Raw genomic sequence first — 12,062 nt, 5'->3', positions numbered from 1 at the left:
TACATTAGATTCTTTATTTATTTTTTATTTTTTAGTTGTAGTTGGACCCAATACCTTTATTTTATTTATTTATTTTTATGTGGTACTGAGGATCAAACCCAGGGCCTTGCATGTGCTAGGTGAGTGCTCTGCTACTGAGCCACAACCCCAGCCCTACATTAGATTCTTCTTCAGAAGAATAACAACAAAAAATTAGTTCTATTGAAACAAGAAATAGTTTTAGATTGGTTTCTTCTCGTTTTAAAACATGTGTCTGGGGCTGAGGGTGTAGCTCAGTGATACATGTGCTTAGCATGTGAGAGGCCCTAGGTTCAATCCCCAACACCAAAATTCCTCCAAAACCAAAACCAACTTTTCTATATTAAGTTAACAAGAACATAAGATATACTTTATTTTCTATTTTTTTCTTTTACTTATTTATTACTTTAAATAGGGCTAGGGTTTGAAACCTTGGTGTTACACATTCTAAATACTTGACCACCAAGTCATACATCCTAAGCACAAGACATTCTTTTTTGTTTTGGTATCTCCACCTTTTGGGAAAGAACACAACCATACTTTCCTATTAAACCAATTTCTCCATATAATAGGGTTACTTTGTTTTAAATTTTAGACTATTGTTGTCAAATAAAAATTTCTACAATGTTGTAAATATTCTAAATTTGCACTATTCACAGTGGACACTAGATATATGTGGCTATTATTAGTCATTTGAAATGTATCTAATGAAATGTATCTAATGAAACACATTTCGGGGACAGAGATTTTATTTTTATTTAACTAAACAGTCACAACTTTTTTTAAAAAAATTATTTCTTACATGTGTGACAATAATGGAATGCATTACATTCATAATTATCCATTCACAGCACAATTTTTCATAACTCTGTATATAAAGTATGTTCACGCCAAATAATGCCATTATACATGAACTCTTTTTTTGCACTACAATTCTTAATACACCTTTATACCACAATTTATCATATCTCTGTATATAAGGTATGTTAACACCAGATGCATATCTTCATACATGTATTTTTTCGAGAGAGAGAGAGAAAGAGAATTTTTAATATTTATTTTTTAGTTTTCGGTGGACACAACATCTTTGTTTGTATGTGGTGCTGAGGATCAAACCCGGCCACACGCATGCCAGGCAAGCTCACTACCGCTTGAGCCACATCCCCAGCCCCGATACATGTATTTTGTGTAATGATGACCATCACCTTACACCGTCCTTGCTATTCCCCTTCCCACTCCCTTTCCCTCCCACCCCTCTTCCCTATCTAGAGGTAATCTTCCTTCCATGCTCTCCCTCCCTACCCAACTTTGAGTCAACCCCCTTATATCAGAGAAAACATTTGGCATTTTTTTGGGGGGATTGGCTAACTTCACTTAGCATAATCTTCTCTAATGCCATCCATTTACCTGCACATGCCATGATCTTATTCTTTTTTAGTGCTGAGTAAAATTCCATTGTGTGTGTATAAATTCCATATTTTTTTTATCCATTCATCCACTGAAGAACATCTTGGTTGGCTCCACAGTTTAGCTATTGTGAATTGTGCTGCTGTAAACATTTATGTAGCTTAGGACAGCAAAACTCTTGACAAGAATTTAGTATCCAACTTCTGACAAGAGATTCATATTGTTTTCAACACTGGCAACGAACTGATTTCTGATTTTGGAATCTATGTAAAACTTAGAGCTATCTGGGTATGGTGGTGCAGTCCTGTAATCCCAGTGATTTGGGAGGCCGAGGTAAGAAGATTGTGAGTTGGAGGCCATTTTAATTTTTTATTTTGACCCTGTCTCAAAATAAAAAATTAAAATGGCTGGGGATGTAGCTCAGTGGTAAGCACCCTTGGCTTCAATTCTCAGAACCAGGGGGGGCTCTTAGTGGTAACATGAAATATTGAAATATTGCTCCCTACTAAGATCATGAGCAAGACAAGGGTTATTTCTCTAACCAATTATTTTGATATCATACTGGATATAATAGCCAGTGAGACAAGGCAAAAATTTTTTTAAAAAAAGTAATAGAAAACCTCTCTTTTTTCAGAGATAGCATAATTATTTACAAAGAAAACACCAAGGAATTAACTATCCCAAAACAATTCTTAGAATAGGTAAATATAGCAATGTTGCAGAATACAAGGTCAATATATAAAAACATTGAATTTTGAAATTCTAGCAGCAAACTGAAAATAAATTTTAAAAAATCTATAATGCCACCAAAAACATAACCTTTAGAAATAAATTTAAAAGATATGCAAAACTTCTGCACTATAAAGCATAAATGTGTCCAAGAAAAGCTTAAATTAAAAAAGGTGCATGGATCAGAACACTTACTAAGATGTTATTTCTCCCCGAATTTATCTATAGGTTCAGTTCGATCCCAACTAAAATCTCAGCATCCTTTAAAAAAACAAACAACTTTTTGTAGTTGTAGATGGACAGAATGCCTTTATTTGTTTATTTTTATGTGGTACTAAGGATTGAACTCAGTGCCTCACAAATGCTAGGCAAGTGCTCTGCCACTGAGCTATAAACCCAGCCCAAACATCCTTTTTAAATTTAAGTATAAAATTCTGATTCTAAAATATATATGGAAATATAGAGGATAAAGAACAGTCATAAAGATTTTAGAAAAGAACAAAGTTGGAAGATTTACTACACCTGACTTAAATACTATAATGATACAGTAATAAAATGTGTTATGGCCATAAGCATAAACTTTACAGATCAATGAAAAAGAATTGAAATAGCTATAAGCAATTGAACTGACAAAGGTGAGAAGAAAAAATATTCATATGGAATCTCAAGAGGACTTGAAATAGCCAAAATAATCTTGAAAAAGATCAAAGGTGGAGATCTCATACATCTGGACTTAAAACTTATTACAAAGTTAGATGTCATTAGGAATATAAAAAGAAAACTACATATAGAGAGAAAATATGTATAATCACAGAGCCAATCAATAATTTATATTCTGAATGTAGAAAGAAATGTTATAATTCAATAAGACAAATACATGCTTAAGAAATGGGTTAATGGCTCTGGGTTGAGGGAGGTGGGAGGGAATAAGTTGCAAAAGATGTTGTTAAGAGTATACTAGAAAATTACAGCTTACCTATTCCCTGTATGCTATGCGCATTTCATTAACTTTGCTGTAATGGACAAAGGAGTCCTAATTTTATAATATACAGTCCCTACTAAGAGTTTGTCAAAGTATGACAGAGTTAATAAACACATTTTGTACAGAAACACAGACTTCTGAGAAGGACTTTTTGAAGTGAAATTCTAATATCACACCTGAGTGATACATATGCCTATATCACATGTGATATAGGAGAGAAGGAAATGGAAGAAATGAAGGATTCTAGGCCAGAATAACCATTGTTATATGTGTGTAGTTTATTCAACACTACTTTGTACAACTGAAGTCCATATTTGAAAAATATAGTCTTTCTTGATGTTTAGAAGTGTACAAAGTATGTTAAAAGTAGAGGTAGCAAGTAAAACATTTTTTGAGGAAAAAACTGGTTAATGGGCTGGGCACAGTGGTGCATGCCTATAATTCCAGCCACTTGGGAGGCTAATGCAGGAGGATCACAAGTTTGAGGCCAGCATCAGCAACTTAGTGGGATCCTAAGCAACATAGCAAGACCCTGTTTCAAAATAATAAGAGCTGTGAATATGGTTCAGGGGCAAAGTGCCCCTGGTTTTAATTCCCCAGACCAAAAAAAAAAAAAAAAAAAAGAGGGGGTGAATATATATAAGATCTTTATCACACATTGATCCGTTTGTTTTTATAATTCTCTGTAAAAAGCATTTTTAGATTCAGGGTCTAAATAAAAATCAGGCAGTTTGCTAATCTCTCAGTTATAATATTAGTGTTCTAGTAAATGATGAGCAACAAATGAAACATTCTACCAGCATTTTATAATCTTTTGGTTAAGGGCAAAAGTATGTCTCCAGTTCTAAAGTATTCACCATGAATCCCTGAGCAGATAAGATGTGAAGAGGGACTGGCTTTTCCAGAAGACCTGGCAACCAAGTGGTCAAAGGATCTTGGTTACATGGCCAGGTACAAGGACAGGTACAGGGTACAAGGTCAGATTAGGTCATCAAGAGGAGGGTAGTGCTACCACAAGGGGATACCCTTGTCTTGAATCCTTTTGAAAATTTAGATCCACTTTCTGTGCTACCTAGGGTCATTACAGCATTGTTCTTGATTTCCATTGTAAATTAAAGGGAAATTGTCACTGTTATGGGATGATTTGAAAATTAGCCCCAACTTACCTTACTTTGCTCAGACACCTCATCCTATGTGAAATTGGCTTCTCTTCCACATGAGCCTATTGCATAAAGCTAATACCTCCACCCCCACTTACTTGCATCCTGACCACAATATCCTTGCAAAATTGTTTTTCTGAGTATGAAATTTCTGAGAGTATGATTATATGACTCTTTTTTGGTAACTTTCCATTTGTATGAGATGTAGTTTATGATTATGATTGCTTCCCCTGCAAACTTTTTGTAGTTTTAGACCTTATAAGCATGTTACTGCCCCCAATCAGGGTCGAGGGTTGCACAACTGCTTGCTGCTCTCTTGGCCCTGGATAGAAATAAAACTTTTGTCTTTACCTTAAAAGGCCCTAGAGAATTATTTATAAATTTGGGAATAACAATGTCTGGAAGCCTTGATGTCCTGCAAATGAGGAAGGAGAATGTCCTCAAATTCCTTGCAGCAGGAACCCACTTATGTGGCACCAACCTTGATTTCTAGATTTCTTTTTTTTTTTTTAATATCTATTTATTTATTTAGTTAGTTAGTTAGTTTTCGGCGGACACAACATCTTTGTTTGTATGTGGTGCTGAGGATCGAACCTGGGCCGCACGCATGCCAGGCGAGCGCACTACCGCTTGAGCCACATCCCCAGCCCCAATTTCTAGATTTCTAAATGGAACAATATATCTAAAAAGGAAAAGTGATGGCATCTATATCATAAATTTGAAGAGGACCTGGGAGAAGCTTCTGCTGGCAGCTCATGCCATTGTTGCCATTGAAAATCCTGCTGATGTCAGTGTCAAATCCTCTAGGAATACTGGCCAGTAAGCTGTGCTGAAGTTTGCTGCTGCCATGGAGCCACTCCTATTGCTAGCTGCTTCACTCCTGGAACTTCACTAACAAGGCAGCCTTCTAGGAGTCATGTCTTCTGGTGTTTACTGGTCTCAGGACTGACCACCAGTCTCTTACAGAAGCATCTTATGTCAACCTGCCTACCATTGCTCTGTGTAACACAGATTCTCCTCTGTGCTATGTGGATATTGCCATTCCATTCAATAAAGGGGGAACTCACTCTGTGGATGTGATGTGATGGATACTGGCCCCAAAAGTTCTGTGCATGCATGGCACAATTTCCTGTGAACACCCAGGGCAGGTCATACCTGATATTTACTTCTACAGAGATCCTGAAGAGAATGAAAAAGAAGAGCAGGCTGTTGCTGAAAAAATTGTGACCAAGGAGAAATTTCAGGGCAAAGGGACTGCTCTAGCTCTTGAGTTCACTGCTACACAACCTGAGGTTGTAGACTAGTCTGAAAGTGTGCAGGTACCCTTTATGCATATCTAAACAGTTCTTTACTGAAGACTGGAAAGCCTGGCAGCCACTGAAGACTGGTGTGCAGCTCCCACTGCTCAGTCCAGAGAGAACAACCACTTAGTGGTCTTGAGCTGTTCTTCTGTAGACACTTCAGCAAAAATAGAAATAAATTTATGGAAAAATAAACACTTGTTTCTTAAAAAAAAAAAAAAAAGAGGTCCAGTGCTTGAAAAGCCATTTTCCAATTACAAGACCTCACTGGGCCAAATGAGATGGTTCACGAGATTCAAGATGAGACCCCTTCACTTCCATGCTTTACCAGTACCTGTGGAAACCAGTTATGATTTGAAATGAAATGACAGTGCTGGCAGAGCTTATCTGTAAGTCAATGATCTCTGTAATTCAATTATCACTCAAACACTTTTCTTTTTTAATTGTTTTTAGTGTTGAGGATTGAATAAAAGAATATTCTGCCACTGAGCTACATCTCCAGCACTTTTCAATTTTCATTTTGAGACGGGTCTTATTAAGTTGAAGAGGCTGGCCTCCAACTTGAAATCCCCCTGCCTCAGTCTCCCAAGTCACTGGGATTACAGAGGTGTGCCACCATGTCCAGCAAATATCTTCTTTTTAAAATACATTTTTTTGTGGGCTGGGGCTGTAGCTCAGCGGCAGAGCACTTGCCTAGCGCATGTGAGGCACTGGGTCCAGTCCTCAGCACCACATAAAAATAAACAAATAAAATAAAGACATGCTGACCATCTACAACTATAAAAAATAATTTTTTGCTTATTTTGATCTAGAGTTTTTAAAATACACTATACATCTTCCATGTGCCAAAAATTTGTACTACAAGAATCTGAAATCAAACAATAGCCACAAAATTTAAGTAAAAATAGCAGAAAGCCTTAAATTGTAACTCTGTTTCCATAACTTCACATTTTCCTATACAAAACAGCACTTAACATTGCTACAGATGAAGAAATTCATATGAAGTATGTGTGGGTGTGTCCACAGAAAGGCCATGCTGGTCTCCTGATGGACAGAAACCATCTCATAGAATGCCAACTTTAGACAAAGACTCTCTAAGACTAGGTTACAGGGAGATATCAAAGCAAGGCTGCTTTGAATTCTGTCTAAGAAGACAAAAACAAGGCTACTGTGCAATCTGTAAACTAACAACACTCCTCCTCCTATAGCTAGAACAAGTGACATGCTACTTCTTTACCAATTACAGCTTTTAAAATATTGTTATACATATATACATTTATATATATATATATATATATATATATAAACAGTCCAATATATTTTGATATATTAATACAAGCATGGAGTACATCTTATTCTAATTAGGATCCCAGACTTATAGACGTACATGATGTTGAGATTCACTCTGGTGTATTCATATATGTACATGGGAAAGTTATGGCAGATTCATTCCACTCTTTTTCCTACTCCTATCCCCCATTCCTTCCCTTCATTCCCCTTTGTATAATCCACTGAACTTTTATTCTTCCCCTTCCTTCCTTGTTGTGGGTTAACATCTAGATATCAGAGAGAACATCCAATCTTTGGTCTTGGGTGACTGGCTTATTTAGCAGATAGTCTCCAGATCCATCCATGCAAATGTACTAATGTCATTCTTCTTCTTTATGGCTGAGTAATATTCTATTATGTACCACAATTTCTTTATCCATTCATTTGTTGATGGGCATCCACCAATTATAGCTTTATCCCCTCTGGTCTTCCTTTTCTCATAGATAAGATTCCTTGAGATGCCCTATCACAAAATCACCCCCACTTTCTGAAAATATCTAATCTATGGCAAATCTCTGCTTCCTTAGACTATCCTACAAATCATACAACTAAAGCCAAAATTCTAAATAAGGTTCTTAACTTATACCCTCTTACTGAGGTATACCCTAGTTTCATGCAGTGTGTGTTCTCTCACTGTGTAACCAGAGTAATAAACCCAACTTGTTCAACTGCACACATGTTGCTGGTGGTATTGGCTAGAGGGGGATGGCATCATCTAAGTACTATATTCTCTCTAGAAATTTTCACACACACACACAAAAACAAACACACCAAAAGATCCACAATGTACAATATTAAAGAGAATTGTGCTGGAGAATCAGGAAAAGGCAGGTCACTTCTGGTACTTGCTGTGAATACAAAATAACAACATGCTACATAAGATCTCTCTAAAATGATTTAAAATACAGAAAGAAAAACCAACAAGGGGAGAATGCCATAAAAAACAGCCAAGGCATAAGTGACAAAGTAAGAGAAATAGAATCATTAAGTTCATAAATTTAATACTTTTTTCAATTAAAATTAAAACAGTTTACACTGCTCATACTACATGTTCAAAACAAAACAAAACTTTGACAAAGCCAGGCATAGTGATGCACACCTATAATCCAAGTGGCTGAGGCAGGAAGATCGCAAGTTCAAAGCCAGCCTCAGCAACTTAGTGAGCCCCTGAGCAACTCAATAGGATCCTGTCTCAAAAAATAAATAATTAAATAAAAAGGACTGGGATGTGCCTCGGTGGTTGAGCAGTTGAGCATCCCTGGGTTCAATCCCCAGAACCCCCCACCCCCGCAAAAAATCCAACTTTGACAAGACTTCAAGGAAAAAGGTAGACTTGGTAACAAAACAAATTTCTTTTGAATACAAAAACTTCAGTTATTTCTTTTTAAATAGAGGTCCTAACTTCCAGATGTCCTTATACCTACTGAAATGACAAAGTAGGCCCTATTTCTACAACAAAATAGAAGCTAAGGCAAAGCTAATATTTGGCATTCACAACATTTTTTAATGTCTTTATTTTATTTATTTATTTATTTTGTAGTTGTAGATGGACAGAATACCTTTATTTATTTATCTAATTTTTATGTGATACTAAGGATCAAACCCAATGCCTCATGCATCTTGGCAAGTGCTTTGCCTCTCAGCTACAACCCCAGCTCTAATGCTTTTATTTTACTTGTTTATTTTTATTTTTTTTACCTATTTTTTTTAGTTGTCAATGGATCTTTATTTTATTTATATGCAGTGCTGAGAATCAAACACAGTGTCTCATACATGATAGTCAAGTGCTCTACCACTGAGCTATAGCTATAGCCATATTTGTTTATTTTTATATGGTGCTAAGGATTGAATCCAGTGCCTTACCTGTGCTAGGCAAGCACACTGCCACTGATTAGAGCCTCAGCCCATTCACAAATTTTTGGTCCAAAAATAGTTTTTATTTTTCAAGGTAAACAATTTTACATAAAACATTCACAAGTCCACTCTGTACAAAATTCCTTCATTTCCAAATCAAGGCAGTATGAAAAGATTCTATATTTTTCAAATTAACCTGGAAGTTTTTCATACCCAATGTTTCCTGTGTTCAGAGAAGTGAAATTCTATTAATAATCAGCTCTCCTTTCATGAGAGAGGGAGGTTTTTTGGCTTCTTCTCAGGATGCCTAGAGCAGCCTTGTAGCAGGCCCTGACATGAGGGTACCACAGAGCCCTCTTTATGAGCACACATGGTACTGCTCTGGATTTCCAGACCTATGAAGACAAGGTCCTAGGCATTTGTTCCCTCTCAGTGTGTCTGGCACAGTAGGTGACATTACAAAGCATCTCTGGTTCTCATGGACTTCTCACAAGGGCACACTAAATATAGGTTCTGCTAAAATTTTTGGAATCAGGTTGAATACTACTTATGACACCTCATTGTGAGTTTACTGACACTTGTCTAATACATAAGGTAACAAAGTAGGTACAGTGAAATAAAATTCCTTTCTAAAAATATGTTGGGCTTACCTTTCAGAGCTATCACTTTAGAAGCTGGATTCATGATGGCACTCTCTGCTGAGATAGGACGTCTGATGGGTGCCATTGGGTCATTCATGTCAATAATCACCACTTGTGCCTGCTCCCCGACTTTCTCTCGGACACATATGAACTTGTCAGACTCCATAGTCAGTGTGCTAAATCCAATATTGGTTGGATTTATTCCTAGGTTTGGGAGCTAAATAGAGAAGAACCTTTGATTAAAGTAAGCTTTTCCTTTCTGAAAGAGATTATCTCTAGCCTAGTGTTAGCAAAGTCTAACAGAAGGAAGAGGAAAATGTATACTAGAGTTTAGAAAAAACTTAACATTAGGTAAATATTTAAGGAAAACATAGGTTTTCCTTTCTATACTTGTAATAGTAACAGTCCAAAGGTCAAGAGAAGCCCTTGAGTTAACTTTCAAGGGGCTTAAAATCTGCAGAGGTGACAAGGCATGTGTAAGAATAAAGATAGTACCAGAGAGTATAAAGGTTGCCATAAGAGACACAGAAAGAGATGAGCTGGAGGGAGCCCACAGAAAACACCACCAGAGAAGGCACAGAGAAGTTCATCACTGAGGAGAGCTTTTGGGAGCTTCAGGGGAATAAAATGGGGAAAAGAGGAGACACAAAAACTGGTTTCTTTAAAAAGCAAGTAAAAAGAAAAATTAGATAGGAAATTGTTTAAAACATCTCCCTAGACATCATTAAGTCTGCCTAAATCTGATTTTTACTTGTAAAAAACAAAACTAGGCAACTTTCTCCAAAGGCCAGCATATGAGAGTACCTGGATTAAATAAGACCTACTAATGGGATTTGCAACAATGAAATTCCCCAGAAAAACACATATTTAAGAAGCATACATGAAGAACCTATAAAGAACCATGTCTATTTCTATAAATTCCCCTGCCTCAACAAGCTACCTTTATTTTCACTTTATTTATTATTTGAAATGGGGTCTTGCTGTGTTGCCACAGCTGGTCTGAAATTTCTAGGCTCAAGTGATTCTCCTGAGTCAGCCTCAGTGGCAGAGTAAGGGGAGGCTGCCACTGAATCAGCCAGTAACTGGGACTACAAGCACATGCCATTGAGAGGAGCTTTTCTTTGTGTTTTGTTTTGCAGTACGGGGGATTGAACCCAGGGCATCCTGCATAACAGATCAATGAGTGTTCTATAACTCCATAAGTTCTTTTTATAAAATTAATTAATTAATTTGTTTATTTAAACTAGGTATATATGACAGCAGACTGCATTCTGATTCACTGTATACAATTTTAGCACAACTTTTCATTTCTCTGGTTGTACATGATATAGCATCATACCATAAGTGCAGTTAACACATGTATCTAGGGTAATGATGTCCATCTCATTTCAGACCTTCTTTTATTTTTAAATATTGTTCAGTTCAATCCCTTCCCTACTGCTATTATTTTGACCTTTTAACATCTGTTTCCTTGTGTAAACTTGTGTAAGTTTATTCCACCTACAAAGATAATGAACCCCTTGTTTAAAAATATCTACCACCTTTTGGAAGGAACAAGAATGAGACTGTTCATACTGTTGGTATAATTTTTTATTGGCATAAAAACAGACATAAAGACCAATATAATAGAATAGAGGACTCAGAAATAAACCCATGCATTCAAACCATCTAATTCTCAACAAGAGTCAAAAACATATACTGGAGGGGCTGGGGTTATAGCTCAGTGAGGGAGTACTTGCCTAGTTTGCAAACTAGTAAAGTCACTATGGAAATCAATATAAAGATTCCTCAAACAAAACAAAAATAGAACTACCATATGATCCAGCTACACCATTCCAGATATATATCTGAAGGAAGCAAAGTCAGTATACAATAGAGGTATCTGCATACTCATGTTTATCGTGACACTATTTACAATAGTCAAATTACAAATTGAGCCTAGATGCCCATAAATAGATAAATGGATAAAGAAAATGTAGTATATATACATAATGGAGTATTATTTAAACATAAAGAACAACAAAATCATGCCATTCTTATGAAAATGAATGGAACCAGAGATCATCATGTTAAGTGAAATAAGCCAGACTCAGAAAGGCAAGTATCACATGTTTTTTCTCATATGTGGAACCAGAAGGGGGTGGGGAAGACAACATGAAAGGGGGACTATTCGGAAAACAAAGGAAAGGCTACTGTAAGGAGAGGGTAGGCAGGGTAAGAGAAAGTAATAGGAAGGTACAATCTTCTCCCCTGAAATCCATTAGATTTGTGAACTCTTTGAAAAGAAAATCATGAATACTTGCAGTCCAAATGGGCTCACTTAAGAAGTCACACCAAATCAATCTCACTTTGTTTCTTCTTATTTTTTTTTTCAGTACAAGAAATTGAACCCAGGAGAACTTAACCACTGAGTCACATCCCTATCCCTTTTTTTTCATATTTTATTTAGAGACAGGGTCTCGCTGAGTTGCTTAGCATCTTGCTAAATTGCTGAGGCTGCCTTTCAACTCGTGATCCTTCTGTCTCAGCCTCCTGAGCCACTGGGATTATAGTCATGTGCCACCCACCCAACTCAACTTCATTTTCTTGAAAGCAAAAGTAATAGAATAAAATTTCATTTCAATCATATGTAGTATGAGCC

The 12,062-nt window shown here is 36.5% G+C and overlaps 1 protein-coding gene and 1 pseudogene across 6 annotated transcripts in view; one reads left to right on the top strand and one right to left on the bottom strand.

Annotated features, from left to right (window-relative positions):
* Cltcl1 (clathrin heavy chain like 1) overlaps nucleotides 1-12,062 on the bottom strand; it is a 94,391-nt gene that overhangs the window by 72,370 nt on the left and 9,959 nt on the right. For all 6 annotated transcript variants that reach the window (XR_005736097.2, XM_078038771.1, XM_021732691.3 and 3 more), the window contains exon 2: nucleotides 9,431-9,638. Coding sequence is in view for 5 of the 6 variants with exons in the window: in XM_078038771.1 (XP_077894897.1) it covers nucleotides 9,431-9,638 (208 nt within the window). In the remaining variant the exon portion in view is untranslated. The remainder of the gene's footprint in view (nucleotides 1-9,430; nucleotides 9,639-12,062) is intronic.
* Nucleotides 4,691-5,636, top strand: LOC101966059 (small ribosomal subunit protein uS2 pseudogene; annotated as a pseudogene).

The sequence above is a fragment of the Ictidomys tridecemlineatus genome, chromosome 2, assembly GCF_052094955.1.
Source record: "Ictidomys tridecemlineatus isolate mIctTri1 chromosome 2, mIctTri1.hap1, whole genome shotgun sequence".
Classification (NCBI taxonomy): Eukaryota; Metazoa; Chordata; class Mammalia; order Rodentia; family Sciuridae; genus Ictidomys; species Ictidomys tridecemlineatus.
Note: the sequence above shows the minus strand (reverse complement) of the source record. Positions and strands in the feature narration are given on the sequence as shown.